The 26,380-nt window shown below is 42.9% G+C and overlaps 1 protein-coding gene across 11 annotated transcripts in view; it reads right to left on the bottom strand.

The window, feature by feature from the left end:
• The window catches only part of Ankrd12 (ankyrin repeat domain 12), a 113,102-nt gene that overhangs the window by 32,452 nt on the left and 54,270 nt on the right, over positions 1 to 26,380 (bottom strand). For 10 of the 11 annotated variants that reach the window (XM_006523393.4, XM_006523399.4, XM_006523397.4 and 7 more), the window contains one exon: positions 25,922 to 26,069. In XM_006523393.4, coding sequence (XP_006523456.1) covers positions 25,922 to 26,069 — 148 coding nt within the window. Of the gene's footprint in view, positions 1 to 13,134; positions 13,215 to 25,921; positions 26,070 to 26,380 lie in introns of all 11 variants that reach the window. The other variant, XM_030249420.1, reaches the window with a different exon arrangement.

Here is a 26,380-nt window from a genome sequence, read left to right on the forward strand (position 1 = left end):
TTGAAAGTTGTTCTTATATATCTCAAGGCAATTTGAGTGCAAACTGAGACATTAAAGAATGGCTCTACTTAACATAAATTGCATTTTCTCTTTAACTTTTGTTTTTCAAGTCAGGGTTTGTGTGGCCCTGCCTGTCCTGAACCTCACGCTGTGGAGCCAAGCTAGCCTCAAACTCAAGAGACCTGCCTGTCTCTGCCTCCTCATATCCAAGTCATGCATCACCATGCTGTAAAAATGGTCAAGCAAATAGTCAGGCACTCACGATGCATGCCTTATTCCAGCACTCTGGAGGCAGAGGCAGGTGAATCTCTGATTCCAAGGCCAGCCTGGTCTACAAAGTGAGTTCCAGGACAGCCAGGGCCACACAGAGGAACTGTCTTGAAAAAACCACAAAAACAACCAACCAACAACAAAAAAATAACCCCAAAAGGGGTTAAAAGGTCAAGGCCAGGCAACCATAGCAGGTGTGACAAATGAAGAAATGAAGATATATATTAAGTTTCTTCCTCAAAAATCTCTAAAACAATAAGCTAAGGGATTTTGATGTGATAGTTATATATCAGTATTTAACAAAATGCTTACAATTTAAATGTCCAATAAGACATTAAGTCAATAGACATTGGGCATTTGAACAGATTGCCTTATTCATTACACAAAAAACCCCATAAGTATTCTATCAGTATCTATACTGTAGAAGCAATGATGACTCTGTATTAAGAGTCTGAAGTCAGTCTATCATCTTTCCTCCAAAATTTAACTGGGTTGAATTTGTTGGTTTTTTTCTACTGCCCTAAAAATCAGGATTAAAAACATTCAACTCACAACTTTCCCTTCCACAACAGCCAGCTTGAAGCCAACATTTTCTATCTCTGTGGTGTAGCAATGAATCCCATTTCTCAATGTAAAACTCCTCATGTTAGGATAGGGAGATGGCTCTGTGTAAACATGGCTGCTGCCAAGCCTGACAACTGGTACTTAATCCCTGGAACCCATGATGGAGAGAGAGAACTGATTCCAAAAACTTGCTGTCTGACCGCCACAGATGTGCTGTGGCGCATGTCTACACTCACGCACACAGTCTTCAAGTTTCAACACTGAAGTCTTGGTCTGCAGGCTATGCTTAAATCCATCTTTGCTCTATTCCCATGGGACTATCTCAGCCCAGGTTCTTGCCTAGCCCAAGCTACCTCATGGTCAGAATTATAGGTCATAATGCATGTCTTCTCATTTCAAGAGTTTCCCACTCCCACAATTTACTATTGACCTTCATATTTGCTAAGCAAACGTCTGAACTTTGTGACAACTCTTAGTATAGTCAATGAAGGGATTTGCAAGCAGAGCCATATAAGGCTGTTCACAGTGGCTCACTGAGTTAGGTTGCTTTGACTTCAGTGTATTCTACAATCTCACCTTTCAGTCCTTCTTCTGTATATAGCAGCCATACTACCTTGCTACTTCTGTGTCTGTGTCCTATAATGTTCATGCTTACTTCTGTAGATTCTAATAATTTATTCCCTATTTTTTAATCAACCTACCTCTATGGGATATTTAAGATTCATGATTAAATGCAGGGGTGCAGGGTCAAGATTTATGCACAAAAACATACATGCATGCACACACACACACACACACACGCAGAGTACTGTGAGAAATCTGCTGGGAAGAAGGGGCAGTTTGTCTTCACAATATACCTGCATCAGCATGCACCTTGTTAAGTTTAGTGATTAGGAAGCAATGTTAACTCCCAGTTCCTCCCTCCCTACCCCACAGTTGGAGTCATTCCTTAAGATGTTCGTTTTAATTCCAGGTATCTACAACAGGAACTGTCCATTTTCAAGAAAAGGCAATGGGCAGAGGAAGCGGTATCTGTTCCACAACATTTCTAATGTGCTCTGCATAGTCTAACGAATCCTTAAGCATATGTGCAAGCCTACACAAGATAGAACTTCCTGAGAACATATAAAAAGCATATACCATGGCTAGAGAGATGGCTCAGCAGTTTTAGGAGCACTGGCTGCTCTTCCAGAGGACCCAGGTTCAGTTCTCAGCACCCACATGGAAGCTCACAATCACCTGTAACTCCAGCTCCAAGAGGTTTGTCACACTCTGCTGGCTTCCATGAGCTCCTACATGATCATGGTGCACATACACACATAGATGTGCAGACATACACACAACTAAGTAAAAATATGTTTAAAGGCTAAAAATAAGTAAAATATTTAAGAACTTTTTTTTTTTGACAGGGTTTCTCTGTATAGCCCTGGCTGTCCTAGAATTCAGAAATCCACCTGCCTCTGCCTCCCAAGTGCTAGGATTAAAGGCGTGCACCACCAATGCCCAGCTAAGAACATTCTTTAGGTTTACCAAACATTTATAATAGGAAATTCTATAATGCTTAACATATAGTAGATGACTAATACTGAATAAATGTACAAAATGTAAATTTTAGAACTGCATCAGGCATAAAGAAATTAAATGGCAGAAGCTAGAGAGATGATTCAGAGGATAAAGCTACTTGTAGCTAAGAATGCTGATCTAAGTTTGAACTACCATGAGAGGAAGAAAAACTACCACAAGTTGTCCTATGATCTCCACAGGCACGCCTCATATGCTATGTGTACCCCTCTCTCAATAAATAAATAAAGTGTTAAATTGTGGCAGTGCTTATTTGAAAATTATGGACAAACAGTTGGAAATGGTTAAATGCACTGGCTGGTCTTCCAGAAAAACCCTGGCTCAGTTCCGAGCACCTACGTGGTGGCTCACAAACTATCTGTAGTTCCAGTTCAGGTAATCCAGTCCCCTCTTCCGACCTCCACTGGGGCACAGATATATATGCAGGCACAACACCCATTCAGATAAAATAAATTAATACATCTTTAAAAAGAAAATTATAGGCAAAATTAGCATATAAATAATTTTAATGCTACATACAGAGAATTAAATTAAGTGCTAAAGACTTATTCTGAAAGTTAGCTAATCATGAGAAAAATTAAGAAAAGTGAAAAAAAAATACCCCACACTGAAGTTTTAGTGCCTTTTCCTGCTTAATTCCTAGTAAAATTCTCTTGTAAAGCAAGTTTCCTTTAATACTGAAATCACTGTTTGTAGACATGTGGAGACATTTTGAATTTTTAAAAAAGATTATTTATTTATTTGTTATATGTAAGTACACTGTAGCTGTCTTCAGACACACCAGAAGAGGGCATCAGGTCTTGTTAGAGATGGCTGTGAGCCACCATGTAATTGCTGGGATTTAACCACTGAGCCCTCTCTCCAGCCCTATGTTAGAAATTTTGAATTTGAGATAAGAAAACTTAGTTTTTTAAAACTCATCTAAAATCATGAAAGTGTAGTAAGCACGACTCTGGAAAGTTTAAAGGCCCAGATACCATGCAAGTCTACATCATGGGCTGTGGTGCACAGGAAAATGCACCGTAAAAAGGTCTGTGTGTAGTCTCCCACTAAAGACTGTTTTGTCTGTGTGTCTACACCTCAGAGATCAATATGTCTCTAAAGCTCAATACCTTTTTTTAAAATTAACAACTGGGGGGCAGTGGCAGGAGAGATGGTTCAGTGGTTAAGTGCTGCTCTTCCAGAGAACTCAAGTTTGATTCCCAGCACATGGATGGCAGTCCACAAATTTTCGGTAACTCCAGTTCCAGGGAACTGATGACCTCTTCTGGCCTCTAAGGATGCCAGGCATGCATCTGATAAACAGACATACATGCAAACAAAGTGCCCATATACATTAACAACTTAAAATATGCATGTGTTTGTTTTTATTATCTATGATGGGTGTTCTGCTTGCATGAATGTTTGTGCACCACACGTACGCTGTACTACAAATGATAGAAGATGGCATCAGGGAATTGGAGTTCTGGGAGGTGGTGAGCATCCAGTGATGCTCCCAAGCACACTGAATCCTCTGACCTGCTAAGCCTCCTCTCCAGCACCACCTCCCCCCCTCCCCCCTCCCCCCCGCACCCCCCCCCCCACCTTATCATTCAAGGTAAGGTCTCTCTCTTACTGAACCTGGGGCTGACTTGGCTGGACTAGTCAGCCAATATAACCCAGGATCCTTCTGCCTCTGCCTTTCTAGCACTGAGATTATAGGTCTGCACACATACATGTGCTACCTACGGAGCACTGGGTTTAAATCTGGGTGCTGGAGATCAAAACGAGCTCCTTCCCCCATCCCCACCCCCCAGCCCCTGCCAGGTGAGGTACTTGCTGTTGACCCTGAAAGATGTGGAAGCCAGGAATACTAAGAGTGGTGAGCCCGTGTGGTTAATCAATCTATTGTTACAAGGAGCAGGGAGAGACTATCCGAGCTACCCCAGACATCAATCTCACATCACAGTTTTGTGAGGATAACTCTCCCACCAGTCTCCCTCCCCCATCCCACCTGTGTCTTCACAGCCCTTTTCTTAGCATAAGGTATTTAACTAAAGTGAAGGAATTCTTCTAAGACAAAAGTTTTTGCATTTGGCATGGTGCTGTAAGCTGTTGGAAAGGATGCAGTATACTAAAAAGCTGCAGGCGTCTTCTCCAGCCCCTACGCTTGCTCGCTTGGGGCTGGAGAAGACGCCTGCAGCTTTCAGAGCACTTGCTGCTGCTGCACAGGTCCTGAGTTAGGCTTCCAGCCCCAACACTGGGTGGTTTACAAGAGCTCAAAATTCCAGATCCTGGGTATAAGATGAGCCCTACCCGCCTCTGCGTTACATGGTACACATTCATACACTCAAGTACACAGACAATAAAATAAATCTTTTAAAAAGTTGTAAGCTATAGCGAAGTGAGTGAATGGTGTCATTCACCTTACAATGGTTATTGTCCTTTTCACATAAAAGCAAAATAGTTCATGACAGAAAACCAGGAAAACAGAATTGGTCAATCACGAGAAATAAATTCTATAGTAATGCTACTACCCAAGAGAATGACACTTATAACTTAATTTTCATATTTAATTTCCACTTACTGAAGTTAGAATGAACACAGTAACTGTCTAACCCTAAGGCCTGCCCTCTGTCCTCTGTCCTCCCAGTATGCTGACTGATGACTTCCGCCATGCTGGAAAGCCCACATACTCTGACCTTCTGGCACATCTACCCTGAGATAGTCCTGTAGTTCTTTGTTCCCCTTGCTCATCAGGAAACAAAAAAGCCTTTTCATCACTGACAGCACAACGTAATACACGGTTTAGTTTAAATTCGTGTATGAGGAGACTTTACTTTCTGAGATAACCCAACTATGAAACCCAGTCTGGCCTTGAACCTCTGAAGCTCTCCTGCCTCAGCCTCCTAAGAGCTAGGACTAAGCTGCCTATCATATCAGCACAACTGACATATAATTCCTTTTAAGATTTACTTTTAATTACATGTATGTTGTGTCTGTGTGTGGGTGTGTGCATGTGCGTGTGGGTGCCTGCAGATGTCAGAATTTGTATTACAGGCAGTTGTGAGGTGCCTGCTGTGGGTGCCGGAAACTGAACTCAGGTCCTTTGGAGGAGCAGTACACATTCTTAATTACTGAGCCACTTCTCTAGTCCCAACATATAATTTCTTGATAACATTGTCCACAAAGATTTTAATATTCAGCTCTAAGGTATGCTAGATTATTGCTATTATCCTAGAAATTTTCATGAAAATTTTAATCTTAGTCTTTATATTTATGTAGTAGGTTTTCTTGTTTTATCCTTAAAAGTGTGATGTGCATCACTAGTTTTGCATATTTTAACTATCTCTTCTCTTCCATAAGAATAATCCTAAACTGGTTGTGTTAGTTTTCACATTCAACTTCAGCACTCGGGAGACTAAGGCAGGAAAGCTCCTGACACGCTCAAGGCTGGCCTGGGGCGCATGGCAAGACTTGTTCTAAAAAAAAAAAATAGAAAGAATGGAGGGAGGGGAGGAGGGGGGAGGGGAGGAGGAGGGAGGGGAGGAGGGAAGGGGAGGGGAGAATGAGAGGGTGGATGATGAGAAGCACATCTGTAATTTCGTACCTGTGTGGCTGAGGTAGACTGGGAGGGTCAGGGCCACATGCTATATGATCTTGTTTCAAAAAAAAAGCTCTTTGTACTATAATACAAGTCTTCTATTAAAAAGACAGTGACAAAACCAAGCAACTTACTTCCCAACATGTGTCCTTCTGCATTATGAAAACACTAAGTCCTGGATATATTTGTAAGTGCCTTTTTTCCTTATATTTTCAGTGCCTTTGTTTTCTGTATGTCTCCCAGGTTGCCCTTCAGCAATGTTTGGTCTTAGTAACCTATGTCAAGGAGTAGTCTGGCCTCCGAGGACCGACAACAGCCTTTGGGAGATATGGCTCTGGAGTCGCTGGTCTCTGCTTTCTCAGGATATTGAGAACGTAACTCATTTTCTTTCTCTGTCATTCAAAATCTGCAGGATCAACTGCTCTAGCTTGTCCATCTTGGGACTCCCTCTATTTCACCCAGCTGATTTTCCTCCAGTCTCTGTATTTCTTTTCATACTGATAAAGGGAAAAACCAGTAGTGGAAGGAACCCCTAAGTGAGCGAGCTGTCAGCAGTAGCTGGGGTCACTCTCACCTGGAGACTGTGCCCTAGGTTGTGTCGGGTTGAATTTTAGACTTTCTGGCGCCTCCAAGGGAAGCACCTGTTATTTGTCTATTCCGAGTGCTTCCTTTGTCTTGCATGAATCAAAATTAGCATTTTTAAGAATCACATAAGCTAGGTACGATGGTGCACACCTTTAATCCCATCACTGGAGAGTCAGAGGCAGGTAGATTTTTTATGAGTTCAAGGCTACCCTGGTTTACAAAGCAAGTTCTAGGACAGGAGTTCCAGGCTCTGTTACACAGAGAAACCCTGTCTCAAAAACAAAAACAAAAGAATTCCACAAATATAACTTAACGCTACCTAGACAAGGAATCAAACATTAGAAAAACACTGGCTGCATTTTAAAAAACAAATCTTGACGTGTTTCACATCAGATTAAGAACTGTAGTTGAAAAACAGAAAGTGTCTGTCTGTCCCTCCTGCTCGCAGCAATGTCCTGTATTACAGGCTGGTGTCCAGCTCCTGATCTTTCTGTTCCCACCTCTTGGATGCTGGGATTGCAGGTACGCAACACAACTGCTTTATACAGTGTTAGGAATCCAGCCTGGGCTTTGTGTGTTCAAGAGAAGCACCCTACAAACTTAACCACACCCCAGTCCTTCTGTAGGCTCCTGAATTTGTATTTGTAAACCTCAATTCTTCAAACAAATAATAAGAGTTCTGATGTGCCACATAGGAGGAAAGATGCCACGTGCATTTGGAGAGGCTCCTCAGGTGTAACTGACTTTCTTTTCACTTTACTTCTGCAATAATAGGTACTGGGAACACAATTACCACTCTGTTTCTGGATGACACAGAAGAAAAAGGATATGATCACCAGCTAGAAACTATGATTAAAAGTAAAACCTACTAATATTAGAAATAAACTGCTGGCTGCAGAAGGGGCAGACCCGCAGCACTCTCCATCCCTTGCCCTTCGCTGCTGCCTTTGCTCGGCACCATGAACCACACTCTCAAGCCTTCATCACCGCTGCCAGTGGGGGACAGGCCCCAAACTACGAAAGAATCAAGGAAGACTATGAGGTGGCTGAGCTGGGAGCACCCCACAGATCGGCTTCTGTTAGAACTACTGTGATCAACATGCCCAGAGAGGTGTCTGGTCCCTGTTCAATACACTCGTCGTGAACTTCTGCTGCCTGGGCTTCACTGCCTATGCCTACTCTGTGAAGTCTAGGGACCAGAAGATGGTGGGTGATGTGACTGGAGCCCAGGCCTTCGCCTCCACTGCTAAGTGCCTGAACATCAGCACCTTGGCCCTCAGCATCCTGATGTTTGTTATCACCATTGTTGCTGTCGTTGCCATTGTTCTTAACGCTCAAAATCTTCACACATAGAGGATTTTGACTTCCTGCACTGATGCGCTTCCCCATCCGCAGCTGCGTCCCTCCTTGCCCCACCCTACACGCAGCTGTAACACTCAGTTATCGATCCACAGTGGATTCAATAAGGTGCACTTGATAGCCACCAAAAAAAAAAAAAAGAAAGAAAGAAGGAAGGAAGGAAGGAAGGAAGGAAGGAAGGAAGGAAGGAAGGAAGGAAGGAAGGAAGGAAGTTGCTTCCTGGTTTGATGGTGAAAACCAAGTGTAGCATCTGCCCCTATCCTAACTACCACCAAGGACTGCAGTGCTCTACATGTCCCGTATACTCATCACCCAACTCCTTTATGTCAGCATAACACGAATTAATTCTACAAAGATGGTATTTGTATTTCTCTGAGAATAGGACAAATATCACTACAAAAAAATTGACATCACTAAAGAAAAGGGACAAAAATCATCCAGGGTCAGCTATTCTATATGAATACATAAATCACAGGGATGTCCTTTTACCATGATTAAGAAAGGCATTTGTCTTTGGATAATATGAAACTGGTTAACTTGAATTCATTTAAATGCATGTATTATATAATCAGTATTATTTAAATGAATGGTCTCTTTTAAGGGTTCTTCTCAAAGGTATGTGTATATAGAGTTTTAACTAATCAGTAATAGTGCACTGCTGTAATTATGTCATGGATTTACCCCAAGAACTTACATTATATTCATTTTCAGCTATCCAGAGTACGTGGAAACTATGACTACAACTTCCCATTTATGTGTAATAAGCAACCCAAGGATATAAGACACGTTATTCCTTCTAAGTTTCTCTTTTTAAAAAGTAACTAAGTTCCCGGAGGGGCATACATAAACATGCTCCAGCATGCTTCTGGGGGTCTGTGGACTATGGGAGGGATTAGTTCACTCCTTACACCCTCTGGGTTCCTGGGACTCAACCCAGTATATGTCAAGGTTGGCTATAAGTGTCTTCACCTGCTGAACCATATCATAAGCACATGTTACTTTTTGCTTCCTTTTCTTGAAATGGGGTCTCAGTATGCAGCCCTGGCTCATCAATAACTGGCTACAAATACGTAATTCATCCTGTACTAAATAATGAAAATTTGCAACATTAGGGAATTAGGCCTTCATTCTTTCTTCTCCTTGTACAACTTCATATATATTTTCCATTAACAATTATTTCACCTAGAATTACAAATTCTCAGGCTTTTGGCCTAGGCTGATATATTGTTAATCTATATAGAATATGATAAAATGTATATTGATTTGAAGTATTGACTTAAAAAAAGAACTAAACGGATATTGTTTAAGGCATTGATCAGAGCAACCTGATCTTTATGCAAGAAAGTTTACAATTCAAATATGTTTGTAAAGACAGCATACATGTTAATAAACCAGGTGAGACAGTATGGAGTATACTATCATGGACTTTTTGATATTTTCGTTACTAGGTTTCCACTGAGTGAGCAATATTCTACTGTGTGCAACAATGCATGCTTTCTCAATTTTCCATGCATAAGATTGCTAAATATTTCTCTATGGCCCAGTATTACAACATGCTCAATGTGAACAAGCATGGTGCTCACTACTGCTGAACACCCTCAAAGCAGAGGCAATCAATAATGCTGCTAACTGTCTCGGCTTAATAAAATCAAGTTCTCAGGGTAAGAAATGGACTTCACCCTTTATAATCAGTCTAATCCTTTCTATATCTTAAATATACTAAAGCTATTACAACATGCCACTTGGAAAGGAACAAGAATACTATTTACATTTTAAACTTCACACATTAAGAAATCTTTAATTCTAGCATATCAATTAAAAATGCTTTTCTTTAAGATTTTTAAAAAATATTTTATGTGCCTGTGTAGGACCATGAAAGGCAGCCTGGTTTCTGGTTGAGCTAAGGCTGGAAATCACAGCAATCCTGACAGACAGTAGGCATTTTGCCACGCTCCTGGACACCAGGCTCCTGGCACGAGGCCACAGCTCTCCACAGGTTTGTGGCCATCAGTCACGTAAGGGCAACGCCCCAGGCTCTTCCACAGTTAGAGGACATGACCTGTGGTCATGTAGCCTCAAGACAGATCTCCATTTTAATGAGGTACCTAAAGACCTGGAGGCTTAGCTAATAAATGCCACTTCGTAGACACTCCTCCCTGCAAATGGTATTTAACCTCAGACCCACCCTGAGAAAGTGAGGTAAGGTTCATCAGGATCTGCCGCGGGGATCAATGGAGATGGTCTTCATCTAAAGGGTGGGCCCCCTAATCTCCCACGGACAGACTCTCAGCGCTCCTAGCCATGGCCTCCACCAAGCCAAGCCAGCTGCCCTCAGACAAGCCAAGGACTCTCTCATCTGCAGGAATCGGCCGAACCTCTCTCCTCTTTCCTCCTTCGGCCCGGGCTAGATCCAGCCCGTGATCCCCCACTCTGTTCTCAGTTCTTCCGCGGCTCCCAGTGGTGCCTGGGTGCTCAAGAGCCTCCGAGCAGGCCAGGGACCTGTGAGCCAGCTCCAGCAGTCCCCGGTGACCCCAGACTGCGCTCCCCCAGCCCTGGAGCGGTGTCCAGCGGCTTCCCATCGCCGACACCTACCTGGCGCCAGCATGGGGTAAACATAGTTAAGACTCCCTCCTCCTGCCACCAAGCCTGTGGCGGAGTAGACACGAAACACAGCACAAACCCATCATGTCTTTGTGTTTTGCCTGCACCTCTGTCTGTGCAACACGTACGTGCCTGGTGCACAAGGAAGCCAGAAAGCAGCACTGGACCCCCTGGAACAGGAGCTACAGAAGGTTCTGAGCCTCCATTCGGGCGCTGAGAATCAAACCCAGGTTCTCTGGAAGACAGCCAGCCCTCTAAACTGCTGAGCCATCTCTCCAAGCCCCTAATGCCTTTATTGTCTAAAATGTGGTATGCATGAAGTCTAAGTGCAAATATGTTGATATATTATTCACTTTAAAAATACCACCAAGAACTTCTTTCTATGGCTGTCATATTCCTAACTTTGCTTTGAAAAAAAATTTGTTTTTTGTTTTTTGTTTTTGTTTTGTTTTTCAAGACAGGGTTTCTCTGTGTATCCCTGGCTGTCCTGGAACTCACTCTGTAGACCAAGCTGGCCTTGAACTCAGAAATCCGCCTGCCTCTGCCTCCCAAAGTGTAGGGATTAAAGGTGTGCGCCACCACTGCCTGGCTGAAAAATTTTAAGATTATGCGTCTATATTAATATCATATAGCCCATTTCACCAAAAATTCTGATATATTCTGACTTAAAATATTAGCTTATTTGGATCTCTTAATTGTTATAAATCCACAAGTATGCACCAGTACTTCATTCTTACATGGCCACTAAAATATAAAACTAAGGAAAATAGTCTCATAAAGTATGACAATATTTTGTCACAATAATAGAATGTACTATTTTAACACTGAGAAATGAATCACAACCCTAGACATATTGTATACTTCATGCCCACACACGGCCAGTGGAAGACAAAGCATCGCTCTCCTGTCAAAGGGTTCTCCTCTTACAGTAGCCCCTAAGAGCAGTTTATGAGGACAGAGCATCTGTTGGGGTAAGCCAAAATGTACAGGTGATTCAAGTTTACAGCTACTTCTTTTTAAAAATATTTATTTATTTTTATGTATGTGTGTACATTGCAGCTGTACAGATGGTTATGAGCCTTCATGGGGTTGTTGGGAATTGATTTTTTAGGACCTCTGTTCGCTCACTCCAATCAGCTCCGCTCGCTCAGTCCCTACTTGTTCCAGCCCAAAGACTTATTTATTATACTACATAAGTGCACTATAGCTGTCTTCAGACACACCAGTAGAGGGTATCAGATCTCATTACGGATGGTTGTGAGCCACCATGTGGTTGCTGGGATTTGAACTCAGGACCTTCGGTAGAACAGTCAGTGCTCTTACCCGCTGAGCCATCTCTCCAGCCCTACAGCTACTTTTAAAAGGCCACCCAGGGAAGGCACGGAGAAAGTGAATAGTTCGTTTAACAATGACTGGCATTTTAAAATTTGTCCACTGAGCACTCCTTAAATGAAAAGGCTGGGATATTGCAAACATTATTTGTAATGCTTATTGTTAACGAAGCCTCTAACCTGGTAACTATCCAGTGTTGGAAAGAATGGAGGGGCACAATGTGGCTCATGTCTTCATCACCATAACTATCATTCATAAGCAAGGGCATAACTACATTCTCAGCATAATGAAAGAGCGTTATTTGTAGTAAGTACTATCATCAGGCAGAATTCAGAAACGGTAGAAAAGATTTTTTGCACTTAAAATGACACTGAGTAAGGCTAGGAAACAGACAAGGTGTGGTGGTACACACCTTTAATCCCAGGATTGGGAGACAGAGGCAGGTGGATTTGAGTTTGCTTGGTCTACCTAGCAAATTCAAGACCAGCAAAGAAACTCTCTAGAAAAAAACAAGAAATAAAACAAAATAAACTAGAAAAGGCAGATACTGAAGAGGGAGATACACAACTGAAGAAGAATTATGCAAATGTAAATACCATGCACTTCTATCCAAGTAAGATGTACTAACCAGGACATGTATTCCTGCAGTGTTTACCATAAATGTCTGACCAACATGGTACAGAACTGCCGATCATACCGTTCACTATACCTAGGGCCTTGCACCACAAGTGGACTCGAGTGATGACATCAGTAAATATACGCTGTTTCTCTCAGCAGACATTTTCTCAGAGCATTTTCCCCATGGTGAAAACCGACATTCTGCAGATTCCTTGTCCTGGGGGCGGGGATTGGTATTAACAGCAAACAGTTTACAGGACAGCTTTGAGCAGAACTGGCATCAGCACAATATCTTATGGAATAAACTGCATGTGAAATGCTACATATCTAACACTGATTTATTTGCTCCGAGTTTATCAAGGTGTGACATTCACAGACTGAGTTATCCTCTAATTTTGCAACACTTAAAAGTGTATCTGTCACATGGATGGTATTTCTGAAGGAAAATCATGCTGTGAAATTTTCACATACAAATAATTATGGGCAGTTAAATTAATTGTCCATTAAAAATGCATTCAGAATTTTGATTGGTTGAAGATTGATAATGTTGAGCTTAACAAGGACTTCAAGTAAATTAAAGAATAAAATTTGGGTATTTCCCTCAGTCTTCAGCAATCCCAGAATTGCTGTGTGATACTTACTGATAATTTTTGCATCATTCCTTGACGCACTTTGATCAAGCAATAATTCAGGCACATTCACCATGTGGAAAATAAATATTCTGAAAAATTAATACATAGCTGATGAACACAGGAAATAGTATCAGAGGAAAATTAAAAAGGTTCTAGAAGATTTGTCCTACTCTAAAATTAAAACATGTACGTTCAAATAAAATAGCTTTTATCTGAAAAATCTCTTGCTGCACTTTGTCCTATGGAAGGGTTTGTTTGTTTGTTTGTTTGTTTTGTTTTTTCCGAGACAGGGTTTCTCTGTATAGCCCTGGCTGTCCTGGAACTCACTTTGTAGACAGGCTGGCCTCGACCTCAGAAATCTGCCTGCCTCTGCCTCCCGAGTGCTGGGATTAAAGGTGTGTGCCACCACGCCCAGCTCTATGGAAGGTTTTTAACAAATGCTGCTTTTCAAAGCTACGGCTTCTTGAAGAATCAAAATTAAAGAGTTCACAGCAATAATAGAACATGGCATATAAAATTTCCTACTTTTTAAAATCTTATTTTCTTATCAAAGACAATGAATTTCAACTCAAATCCAGATACTATAATACCTGGAAGGATGTGTAAAGAACTCCCAGGTTTTACATAACAGACAGATTTGCAAATAAGTTAAATGTCAAAACTGACCACAAACAGTAGAGTTTCCTCAATTACCTCTACTTAGTAGCAGAAAGGCTTAGACGGAAGGAAAAGGAAGAATTGGTATTTAGGGTGACCCCCAGGTATGTGGCTTCTGAGGACAGTCAAGTGCTGTTGTCATTTAGAAAGAAAAGAACACAGTGGCATAAATGGTGGGGGAGGGGGAGCGAGTTTCCCTTGTGCACTTTAATTTCTGAGGGTCACTGAGGAAATGGAAGTGGCAAGATCCTGAGGCAGCTAAACGTAGTTCCTGAGGTTTCAGAGAGCAGTCTGGGGTTGAAAGGAACGTTTGGAAGGTCTTAACCTGTGAGTGGTGGGTGGGTATGCGGAGCTTGTCAGGAAGGCTCCCTGGGGTAGAGAGGAGGATCCAGTGAGTGAAAATCTGAGCAAACCAACAAGGCACAGAGGAAGGAAAAGGAGATAAGATTCGAGAACCAAACTTGGAATAAAGCAGTCTAGGAACTGTAGAAAAGTCAAGGTGGATTATGTCCCAGAAATCAAGGCGTTAGAAAACTAAACAAAGAAACACAGTCAGCGTTTTCAAATTCCAGTTTGAAAAGAGCAGAACTACAACACTTTCCAAGGATCTAGCAGTAGAAGAACATCTGTGGTCTTACTAAAAAATAAATTCCAGTGTAAAAATTACAGACTATTAAAAATAAATAAGGAGCCGGAGAGATGGCTCCTTGGTTAGAACACTGGCTGCTCTTCCAGAGGACCTGGGTTCAGTTCCCAGGATTCATATGGAGGCTCACAGCCATCTGTCACTCCATCCTAAGGAGATCCAATGCCACCTCTGACTCCACTGGGCACCAAGAACGCATGTAGTGTCCATGCATATGGGGCATAAACATACATGTAAGCAAACCCCTCACGTCCATAACTGTTAAAGAAGTCATCCAGGCCTCCAGTGCCACCTCTGCATCCAGCTCTCAGCCAAAATGTTTTACATCGAAAGGATTTAAGTACATATGTCAGCACAGGTTAAAAAAAAAAAAAAACATTGCTCATGACAAGGAATGTAAATGTAGTTCAAGGATAAAGCACTACTTTCATAGTATGTGTGAGGGTCTGACTTTGATTCTCAGCACCTCAAAACCAAACCAAATCAAAACATAATACCAAATAATGCTGGGCACTTAGTAAGAATCAGCTATAAGCTATGGTTCCCCATCTTAACTTCTCCAACCCGATACACATAAAGTTCTTCAAAACACACCACGGACATGCCAAGTCTCCATCAAGCTCCCAGTGATGCAGACGGTTAAATACTGCTTTAATACTATAACAACCGCTATGTTCCCAGGAGTGTGCCTGACTAATAAGGAAGGGTGAGTATTTTAAGAGTGTTTTGGTGAAAACGGGCTAGTGAGATGGCTTAGCCACTGTCAATAATAGCACTTGCCACAAGCCTCATGGCTTGAGTTTCATCCCTGAGACCCACATGGCTGAAGGAGAGCGCCAACTCTAGTAAGCTGTCCTCCAACCTCCACATGCATTGCATTCCCTCGTATTCATCCTGTCTCTTATAAGTCATGAATAAAATTTAAAAATTCAAAAAGAGTTTTTGTGTAGCAATATCTGAAATATCACAAAGTAGAATCTTCTAGAGCTATTCTGCTTCCGCTTCAGTTCTAGTAACCAGTTTTGGATAACTCACACGGTGACAGCTGACATCCCTGACCTTTCACCCACTCTCGTTAGACAGCCACTTTTTGTTTTGTTTTGGTTTTTTGGTTTTTCGAGAGACAGCCACTTTTGTACACTTGTTTATATGCACCATTAAGCTTTCCCAGTCTTTCTTTGTTTCTCCTGTTTTCTTTTCTGAGACTGGGTCTCACTAATGTAGTCCTGGTCGGCCTTGAATTCACGGAGGTCTGCCTCCTGCCTCGGCCTCCAGCACTAGGATTGAAGGTGTGTGCTACTACATCTGGCTGCTTAGTCTTCTCGACACTTGCAGGTCTCTCTGCGTTTTGTTTGTTTTGACCTCACAGTAAGTCATATCTTGTTCAGGTATTTTAAATCTCTATAATTTAGTTCGCCGGTTGTTTTAAAGTCACTGCATCTATTACTTATGTCTCCTGTTTTACTCATAACTCTGTTCTTTTCTATTTTTGTTATGGTACAGCAAATATGACTTCTTTTATGTTATTTTCTAAAATGACAAAGCACTTTTAAAATTCATTTACTTACAGAATTACCATGTTTCACTAGAACCTATAAGTATTTCATTTTTTGAGGTGTCTTTTGTGTGTTTCACTGGCACCTGAACTCAGGGCCTCACGCATGCTAGGAAATACTTAACCAACCAAGACATAGCCTTACTCCAAGCCTTTCATCTCTAGACCCATTCTCCCTGTGGTCCAGACTGGACTGGGAACTAGTAGACCTTCTGTCTTCTTGTATGATGGGACCACAGGCCATTTCTAAGACTTCCCATGTAATATCAGAATCTAGGTGCCCATTTTTGTTGATGAACTTAGAATTCCTACAGCTGTTTTATTTAGTGGGGTTAAATATGTGTTCACCGACCCTAACTATTCTCTTGTATCTCCCGGCAACCCCGAGGGTTGTTACTTTTTTATTAGCTCACAGCACCATGAGATAGAGCAGTCCAAGGACAAGGTAAGCACCTCTCTGCCTGGTGAGCAGCTCAAGTACTGAGCAGAAGCAGCCTGTCTGCCACCCAGCAGATCTCAGTCCTAGCTGTTCCCATGGACTCACTCACGTGGATTAGACACAATCTCCCAGGGCCTGTCTTGTATCTACTGAGCATAAGGATCTATGTACTTACAATATTAAATTTACATTTTTCACTAGAGGGCGAATTCACATCACTTCTGACCTCCACACTGATACCACAGCACACATCCTCTGCTCCCCACTACACATACTGAGTAAGTAAATAAATGTCTAAAATACTATTTTATCAAACTCCTGAATCTTACACGCGCCACTTACTTTGACTGAGCTTTATGTAAGATTCTCCTGAGCAGTAACCCCCCATGCTTAAGTTTTTCGTGTTGCTTATTTGCTGTAAAGCTTGACGTGCCTTTCTGAGGATGGTACAGGATCTCCCTTTTCTGTTCCATACTCTAAATCTGCTCAAGAACAAGATCTGTGTAGGACGGTACAACCTTGGCCTTGCTGACAGTGAAGAATAGAAAATTACTGGCCTCTTGTGAAAACATGAATTTTTTACCTCGGAGCCCACCCCCTCCCATCTAGAGATTGTTCCCAGAACACTCCTAAACTTTTCACCCCAAAACTCCTCACCCTAAAGTTCGAACCCTCCCAACTAAAAACTGTTCCAAGAACATTTTTGAGATAAAGGCCTCCTAGAACAACCTCAAAATGAACCAGGTACTCCTTAGTTACGTAGGTTCCTTGATAGGACATGACTCCTTAGTTACGTAGATTCCTTTGGCAGAACTCCCTAGTGATGTAAACTTGTACTTTTCCTGCCCAGTTCTCCCCCTTTGAGTTTTACTATATAAGCCTGTGAAAAATTTTGGCTGACGGTCGAGACTCCTCTACCCTGTGCAAAGGTGTATGAGTTTCGACCCCAGAGCTCTGTGTGCTTTCTGTTGCTGCTTTATTTCGACCCCAGAGCTCTGGTCTGTGTGCTTTCATGTTGTTGCTACTTTATTAAATCTTACCTTCTACATTTTATGTATGGTCTCAGTGTCTTCTTGGGTACGCGGCTGTCCCGGGACTTAAGTGTCTGAGGGAGGGTCTCCCTTCGGGGGTCTTTCATTTGGTGCATTGGCCGGGAAACAGCGCGACCACCCAGAGGTCCTAGACCCACTTAGAGGTAAGATTCTTTGTTCTGTTTTGGTCTGATGTCTGTGTTCTGATGTCTGTGTTCTGTTTCTAAGTCTGGTGCGATCGCAGTTTCAGTTTTGCGGACGCTCAGTGAGACCGCGCTCCGAGAGGGAGTGCGGGGTGGATAAGGATAGACGTGTCCAGGTGTCCACCGTCCGTTCACCCTGGGAGACGTCCCAGGAGGAACAGGGGAGGATCAGGGACGCCTGGTGGACCCCTTTGAAGGCCAAGAGACCATTTGGGGTTGCGAGATCGTGGGTTAGAGTCCCACCTCGTGCCCAGTTGCGAGATCGTGGGTTCGAGTCCCACCTCGTGTTTTGTTGCGAGATCGTGGGTTTGAGTCCCACCTCGCACCTTGTTGCGAGACCGTGGGTTCGAGTCCCACCTCGCGTCTGGTCACGGGATCGTGGGTTCGAGTCCCACCTCGTGCAGAGGGTCTCAATCGGCCGGCCTTGGAGAGGCCATCTGATTCTTCTGGTTTCTTTTTTGTCTTAGTCTCGTGTCCGCTCTTGTTGTGACTACTGTTTTTCTAGAAATGGGACAATCTGTGTTCACTCCTCTTTCTCTGACTCTGGAGCATTGGAAGGAGGTGCGGGTCAGAGCCCACAACCAGTCGGTGGAGGTCAGAAAGGGTCAGTGGCAGACCTTTTGCGCCTCCGAGTGGCCAATGTTTGGAGTAGGCTGGCCACCTAAGGGTGCTTTTGACTTGTCACTAATCGCCGCCGTCAGGCAAATTGTTTTTCAGGAGGAAGGGAGTCGATGTGGAATCTGCCCCCATCAGGAAATAGCGTTTGGCTTGGCTGGTTGTACAAGTCCAGGCGTGGACGAGTGTGCTTAGAGATACTGGTGTCTTCTTTTTCTCTGTTGCTATCTTGTTTTTGTTTGTGGTTTTTGTCATGAGACACAGACACTGTACGTCAGAGGTAAAGTGAGATCCCTCCCTGTCTGTATGTCTGTGTGTCTGTGTGTCTTGTTCACTTGTGTGTCCTCCATTGGACCACCTTCTGATTCTGTTTTGTTTTTGATTTGTCTGGTTTCAGGTCTGGTCTTGGTCCCAAGGAGTTGACTGATTATCTTGGTTTGGTTTTAGGCCGGTCTCAGGTTCTGGGGCCTTCCCATGGAGACAGGTCCATTTGGGTTGGTCATAGTGACAGTAAGCTTCTCTGGAAATCGCATGTAAGATGCCCTGTATTGGTCTTGCTTGTGTTTGTCATTTCTGTGGTACTGTGATTCTATAGTGGTTGCCTGAAAAACGGTTTCTGTGTGTGTCTTTTTTGTCTCTTTGTGTTCGGACTTGGACTGATGACTGACGACTGTTTTTAAGTTATGCCTTCTGAAATAAGCCTAAAAATCCTGTCAGATCCCTATGCTGACCACTTCCTTTCAGATCAACAGCTGCCCTGCCTCCCACTCCAACTCCAGAGAGCAGCCAGCGGGTCACAGTGGTCCCGCCCATGGACCTGGAGCCTAGGGAAAAATGAGCTCGGAAATCCGGAGCAAATGAGGAGTGGTCCCTGAGAAGTCAGTGGCCTAAATGTTGTGGCTGCTGAAGCAAAAGAAGAGGAGGCTGTTCGAGTAGCCGGCCAAGAGCGCTGCAGGTTCCCAGGCAGCTTCTCATTCCCCTGTCCCTCCCATCCCATCTCTTGTTAACAGAAAAACTGCTTTCACTTTAAGATAAGTGCCGGTTGCAGCCGGCTGTGAGAGCTGCACTCCCGTCTCTGCTCTAAAGTTCCCTCTTCTCAGAAGGTGGCACCTCCCTGAGCTACTGGCAGTGATGTCCAAACTCCAGTGAGAGAGGCATCCGCCCACTTGGGACTTCTGTCCAAGGTAAGGAGCACCTGTGAGTCTAACTGCCAGGCTCTGATGGGGGTCTCGTCTCTGTGGGACTAAAAAGTGTCCCAACAATCTGACCAAGGTAACAGGAAGTTAAGACAAAGACAGAGACCAGAGTCAGAATCAGAGCTGTGCTGTGAGACAGAAAAATAAGAAAAATAAAATGTTGGCCACAAAAGTCAGGAAAACTAGAAAACTTAGATAGTACCTGGCAACAAAAGAAAGCTTTTGGCTAAAGATCAACGTGTATACTGTAAAGAAAATGAGCACTGGGTGAGAGACTGCCCCAACAAAAAGAAGAGGAGCCCCCCTCATGACCAAACCCTTCACCTGTTCGTGGCTAAAAGTAAAGAGATAACAAAAGGGGTGCTAACACAGAAGCTGAGTCCTTAAAAGAGTCCGGTGGCCTACCTGTTGAAGCAGCTAAAAAAAGAGACTGTGTTTCATACTCCTCCACCGACCAGTGCAAAACAAGCTAAAAAGTTCCTGGGCACTGCGGGCTTTTGCAGATTGTGGATTCCAGTTTTGCTGAGTTAAAGAGATAAACAGCCCTTCGTATAAAGAAGAAAAAAAAAAAAGGGAACAATCTTAGACGGCCTTAGATGCTCTTGAGACTGCCCTAATGTTGTCCCCAACTTTGGGACTCCTAGATGTGACTGAGAACAAAGATATTGCCAAAGAAGTTCTTACTCAGAGATTGGGACCCTGAAAAAGACCTGTGGCATACTTGTAAGAAATTAGACCTGGTGGCTGTAAGATGGCCTGCTTGTCTGCACATAGTGGCTTCTGGTCAAGGACGCAGATAAATTGACTCTGAGACAAAACTTGGCACATGTCCTAGAAAGTGTGGTTCAGCCCCCATGACCGATGGCTGACTAACGCTCTTAAAAGCATTATCCAACTGTTCCCCTGACCGATGGACACATTGTCAGAGCTTTGACTGAACGAGTGACCTTCGCTCCCCCTGCTATCCTCGATCTCACTACTGCCTGAGACTTCACCTACTCATCATTGTGCTGACATTCTGGCAGAAGGAACTCATACTCGAAATGATCTGAAGGATCAGATCAGCCTTGGCCTGAGAGTTTGAGCTGGTACACGGATGGCAGTAGCCTCGAGGTTAAGGGTAAGCGGAAGGCGGGGACAGCAGTGCAGTGGTGGACAGAAAGCAAGTGATCTAGGCCAGCAGCCTCCCTAAAGGGACTTCAGCCCAGAAAGCTAAACTTGTGGCTTTAATACAAGCTCTATATATACAGACAAAGAGAGCTGTTGACATCTGCAGAGAAAGACCTAAGATGCTGTGGCTAAAAGAAATCAGATGGCAAATCTAACCGCCCAGGCATCCTAAAGAGCAATGATCCTGACAGTCTGAAGACTATCAAGTTATAGACAAATTAAGACTGGTAAAAGAAACCCTGTATAAAATAGTAAAAACTGAAGAAAGAAAACTAGTCCTCTCATGAGAAGACATCTACTAAAAAATAGACTTTACTGAAAAAATATGTGTATGAATACCTTCTAGTTTTTGTGAACGTTCTCAAGATGGATAAAAGCTTTTCCTTGTAAAACTGAGACTGCTCAGATAGTCATCAAAAAGATTATTAAAAATTTTCCAAGGTTCGGAGTGCCAAAAGCAATAGTGTCAGATAATGGTCCTGCCTTTGTTGCCCAGGTAAGTCAGGGTGTGGCCAAGTATTTAGAGGTCAAATAAAAATTGTATTATGTGTACAGACCTCAGAACTCAGGACAGATAGAAATACTGAATAAAACTCTAAACAGACCTTGAGAAAATTAATCCTAGAGACTGGCACAGACTTACTTGGTGCCCCTTCCCCTTGCCCTATTTAAAACTGAGAATACTCCCTCTTGATTCAGTTTTGTTTTACTCTTTTTGAGATCCTTTATGGGGCTCCTGTGCCCATCACTGTCTTAAATGATGTGTTTATAATAATGATCTATATGTTAAGTTAAAAGGCTTGCAGGTGGTGCAGAAAGAAGTCTGGTCACAACTGGCTACAGTGAACGAGCTGGGTACCCCAAGGACAACTCACCAGTTCCAGCCAGAGATCTGATCTACGTACACCTGCGTCATGCTGAGACCCTCAAGCCTCACTAAAAGGGTCCCTGCCTAGTTCTGTTTACTAATCTGCCTTATTCTGTTTCTGTTCCCATGTTAAAGATAGAGTAAATGCAGTATTCTCCACATAGAGATATAGACTTCTGAAATTCTAAGATTAGAATTACTTACAAGAAGAAGTGGGGAATGAAGAATAGAAAATTACTGGCCTCTTGTGAAAACATGAATTTTTTACCTCGGAGCCCACCCCCTCCCATCTAGAGATTGTTCCCAGAACACTCCTAAACTTTTCACCCCAAAACTCCTCACCCTAAAGTTCGAACCCTCCCAACTAAAAACTGTTCCAAGAACATTTTTGAGATAAAGGCCTCCTAGAACAACCTCAAAATGAACCAGGTACTCCTTAGTTACGTAGGTTCCTTGATAGGACATGACTCCTTAGTTACGTAGATTCCTTTGGCAGAACTCCCTAGTGATGTAAACTTGTACTTTTCCTGCCCAGTTCTCCCCCTTTGAGTTTTACTATATAAGCCTGTGAAAAATTTTGGCTGACGGTCGAGACTCCTCTACCCTGTGCAAAGGTGTATGAGTTTCGACCCCAGAGCTCTGTGTGCTTTCTGTTGCTGCTTTATTTCGACCCCAGAGCTCTGGTCTGTGTGCTTTCATGTTGTTGCTACTTTATTAAATCTTACCTTCTACATTTTATGTATGGTCTCAGTGTCTTCTTGGGTACGCGGCTGTCCCGGGACTTAAGTGTCTGAGGGAGGGTCTCCCTTCGGGGGTCTTTCAACAGGACACTCTCACTGCAACTCAACAAGCTCTTCTTGGCGTGCAGCTGGGTCCTGAGCACTGCAGACAGAAAGTCTGTCTCCAGAGACAATGTGAGAATGTGGGTTTTCTTCAGAAATACAAGACACTTTTATATTCGGTTTTTTAGAATTTATTTGTTTTTGTATACCTTGGTTTTTTGACTGCTTGAATGTCTGTGTGAGAGTATCAGATCCCCTGGAACAGGAGTTACAGTCAGTTGTGAGCTGTCATGTGGGTGCTGGGAATTAAACCTGGGTCCTCTGGAAGAACAGCCAGTGCTCTTAACTACTTACCCATCTCTCCAGTCCCTACTCTCTCTATGTAATGGTTCATGTTTAATGCTTAGATATTATTAACTCAGGCTCACAAACACACTCATTTCCCCCTACATATTTACCTGAATAGTTTTCTAACACAAAGAAGTTCCCCAGTTTTAGGATTCCTATGGATTAGGCAAGATAATGATTTTTCCCCCATATTTGCTTAATTAAAAAAAAAAAAACTGGTTCTCTAGCATTCTCTAATTATTACACAAAATATCTAAAATTATCATTATAAACCCGTGGATTTAAATATATATCATGAGTTCTCTAACTTTGCAGTTAATAATCTTATTAGGAGTTACAGAAACAAAGTGTGGAGCAGAGACTGAAGGAAGGACCATCCAGAAACTGCCCCACCTGAGGATCCATCTCAGATACAGTCACCAAACCCAGACACTATTGTGGATGCCAACAAGAGCTTGCTGACAGGAGCCTGATATAGCTGTCTCCTGAGAGGCTCTGCCAGTGCCTGACAAATACACAAATACAGAAGTGGATGCTCACAGTCATCCATTGGACAAAGCACAGGGTCCCCAAAGAGAAAGAGCGAGAGAAAGGATCCAGGGAACTGAAGGGGTTTGCAGCCCCATAAGAGGAACAACAATATGAACTAACCAGTACCCCCCCAGAGCTCCCTGGGACTAAACCACTAACCAAAGAAAAAACATGGTGGGACTCATGGCTCCAGCTGCATATGTAGCAGAGGATGGCCTAGTCGGTCATCAATAGGAGGAGAGACCCTTGGTCCCGGGAAGGGGCCCAAAGCAAAAACCCAACAGCACTCCCTGCACCTATGTATTAGCTTTTATGGTATAAGCTGCCCCTGGGGTAGACCCAACATATGAGAGATGCCTGCACCAATATAAGAAACGATTTGGAATAAGACTTCCATTTTGAATAGTGGTCTAGTAAAATGTAAATTCCCAAGACCTCCCTGGGACCTGACTTCCTACTCAGCAGAAATAGACATGAACATGAGTAACTGACATCCTGGTTGACAAGTTAGGACATGGATATCAGACAAGGCAAGCCCCCTGCCACAGTTGAATACCCTAACCAATGGGAGCAGGATAAGTGTACCGCAAAGACATGTTCCCAAGGAAATCCCTTAGCCCTAAATCCTGATTGGTGAAATAACTTGGCACAGATGCTTGTGGATTTTAGGTTTAAAAATCCTGTGGGATCTTAGGGTCATGGTTCAGTTCCCGAATCAGGCCGTGGACCTGGTTGACCAGTCCTGGGGCTTATGCTCAATAAACCATCCCTGTCTGACTGAGGTCAGTTTGTGAGACAATTCCTGAACCCCAACAAGTGTGCCACCTGAATGTATTTAACACCATGTGTGCTCCTGGAGTCCATGGAAGCCATAAGAGGATACTGGTTATCCTCAAACCAGAGTTGTAATTGGTTGGGAATAGCCATGTGGGTGCTGGGTGCAGAACCTGGGGCCTCGCTAAGAGCAGCCGTGCTCTTACCTGATGAGCCACCCCCACCCCATAACGTGCCTTTTCAAGTTTCCTGAACTGACTGCTTTTGTCTCCTCTTCACAAATGCTTTGGTTTTGTTTGATGCTTAGATTGCACTTCCCTTTGTAAGCATCATCTCTTCTAGAAGTCGAATGATGACATTTACAAGTCACTTAGACATCACTACGTAGTCCATGATCACTTCTGATCTTCATTCCACAGCTCCTTCATCATGTTACCCACAAGCTGGCAGCAGTTCTTGACCAATGAGTTCATTTATAATACTCTGTCCAAGGTGATCAATTCCATACTCATTCTTTTAGTTGGCCTTCCACATGAAGAGTAAAAGATAAAAATTTTTCTTCTTACTGGGTAGTGGTGGCGCACGCCTTTAATCCCAGCACTTGGGAGGCAGAGGCAGGCAGATTTCTGAGTTCAAGGCCAGCCTGGTATACAAAGAAAGTTCCAGGACAGCCAGGGCACAGCCAGGGCTACACAGAGAAACCCTGTCTCAAACAAACAAACAAACAAACAAACAAACCCAAAAAACCAAACAAAAAAAATCCCACCAAAAAACAAAAAAAAATTTTTTTTCTTCTTAAAAACTATTTTCATATTATTACTTCTTACACATGGCTAAAAGTAAGTACACTTTTTCTTTTCTTTTTCATTGTTGTTTGTCCGTCCTCTTGCCTGTGCCTCTTGTTGTACTGGGATGAAAGGCATGTGTCACCACCACCTGACTACACTTTGGTATTTAATTCCTTATACGTAATTTAATATACAAAAGCCACAAGTCTATTTAGTTACAGGGACTGAAATGTGAGGATACGGTCGTTTGTCATGTTTGTTTGTTTTTTTCATTCACTTTTGCCTGAAACACAACAAATTCTTTCAATTTGAACTCAGAAAACTTTCTTCAACATGGGAAAATGTTTTCTGTAATATCTGTGAACCCTATTTTTAAAAATTCTAAGTATGCCAATGTTTTCTAACATATTCTTCTGGGGGGGCTGGGGTTTAGCTCAGTAGTAAAGTGTTTACCTAGCAAGTACAGGGCCCTGGGCTCTGTCCCCAGCTCAAAAAAAATTGTTTTAGATAGCTCTTTTTTAAAAAATTATGTTTGTAGCGGGGCATGGTGGTGCATGACGTTAATTCTAGCACTCAGGAGACAGAGGTAGGCAGATCTGCTCAAGGCCAGCCAGAAAAAAAGAAAACATGACACCCTGTTTCAAACAAACAAAATGAAAAATGTAAAAGTAGTATTAATACGACTTATATTTATAGAGAAATGGCTTATTAGAGCTCAATCACCCAACTTTCAAAAGCATGAACTGTAAAGATGATTTATTAATGCCAAGAAAGGATAGAAGACAGATATATTGTTAGAGGTTAAGTAATCCCAAATAGGAGAAAAGCTGACAGCAGCAATGTAACAGAGCGCGCATGGCGAGAGGGTCAGTGAATGGTTAGCAACTTAGTAGAGTTGTGATGGAAATGGATGACAGACCACACTGTGACTGCACTCACAGCACTCACAGCTGGCTAATAACTAATAAGCAGCTAGCATTAGTGTAAGGTACTTATGTATAACACACCAGTGCACAATGTTCCACACAATACCGTGTCAAACTGAATATATATAATCTAAACTGTAGCTGGGCTTGGTGGCACACAGCTGTAGTCCTAGCACTTAGAAGGATGGGGCAGGAAGTTTCCAAGTTTTAGGCTAGCCTGGGCTAATTGGCAAAATCTCATCTCAAAACAGTAAGAAAGATACAAACCTGTATAACTTTCATCATCGCCAGACAAAGGCACCTCTCTTTTTAGCAGCAACTCCAACTCCTCTGTCTCTGCCACATCCACTGGCCGTTCTCCATGTTTATTAGCTTGGAATGGATTCCCGCCATGACGAAGCAACAACTTCACTATCTGCAATATCAAACAGGAAGAGGATCCCATCCTGTCACTTATTTCAAATTCTCAGTGTTTTTTTTTTTTTTCTCCCGTATGTGCACTTTGTTTTCACTTGGTTGTGTACCGCTTGTCTGCCTGGTACTCAAGGGAGCCTGAAGAGGGAATCAGACCCCTGGTACTTGCTGGAGTGACAGATGGTTACGAGTTGCCGCGTGGCTGCTGGGAACTGAAGCAGTCATCCAGAAGAGCAGTGTGTGGTCTTTACTGCTTAAGCCATCTCTCAGGTCTCTCAAGCTACTCTCTGATAACGCAATATCCATTTGAAT

Source organism: Mus musculus, chromosome 17 (assembly GCF_000001635.26).
Source record: "Mus musculus strain C57BL/6J chromosome 17, GRCm38.p6 C57BL/6J".
NCBI lineage: Eukaryota > Metazoa > Chordata > Mammalia > Rodentia > Muridae > Mus > Mus musculus.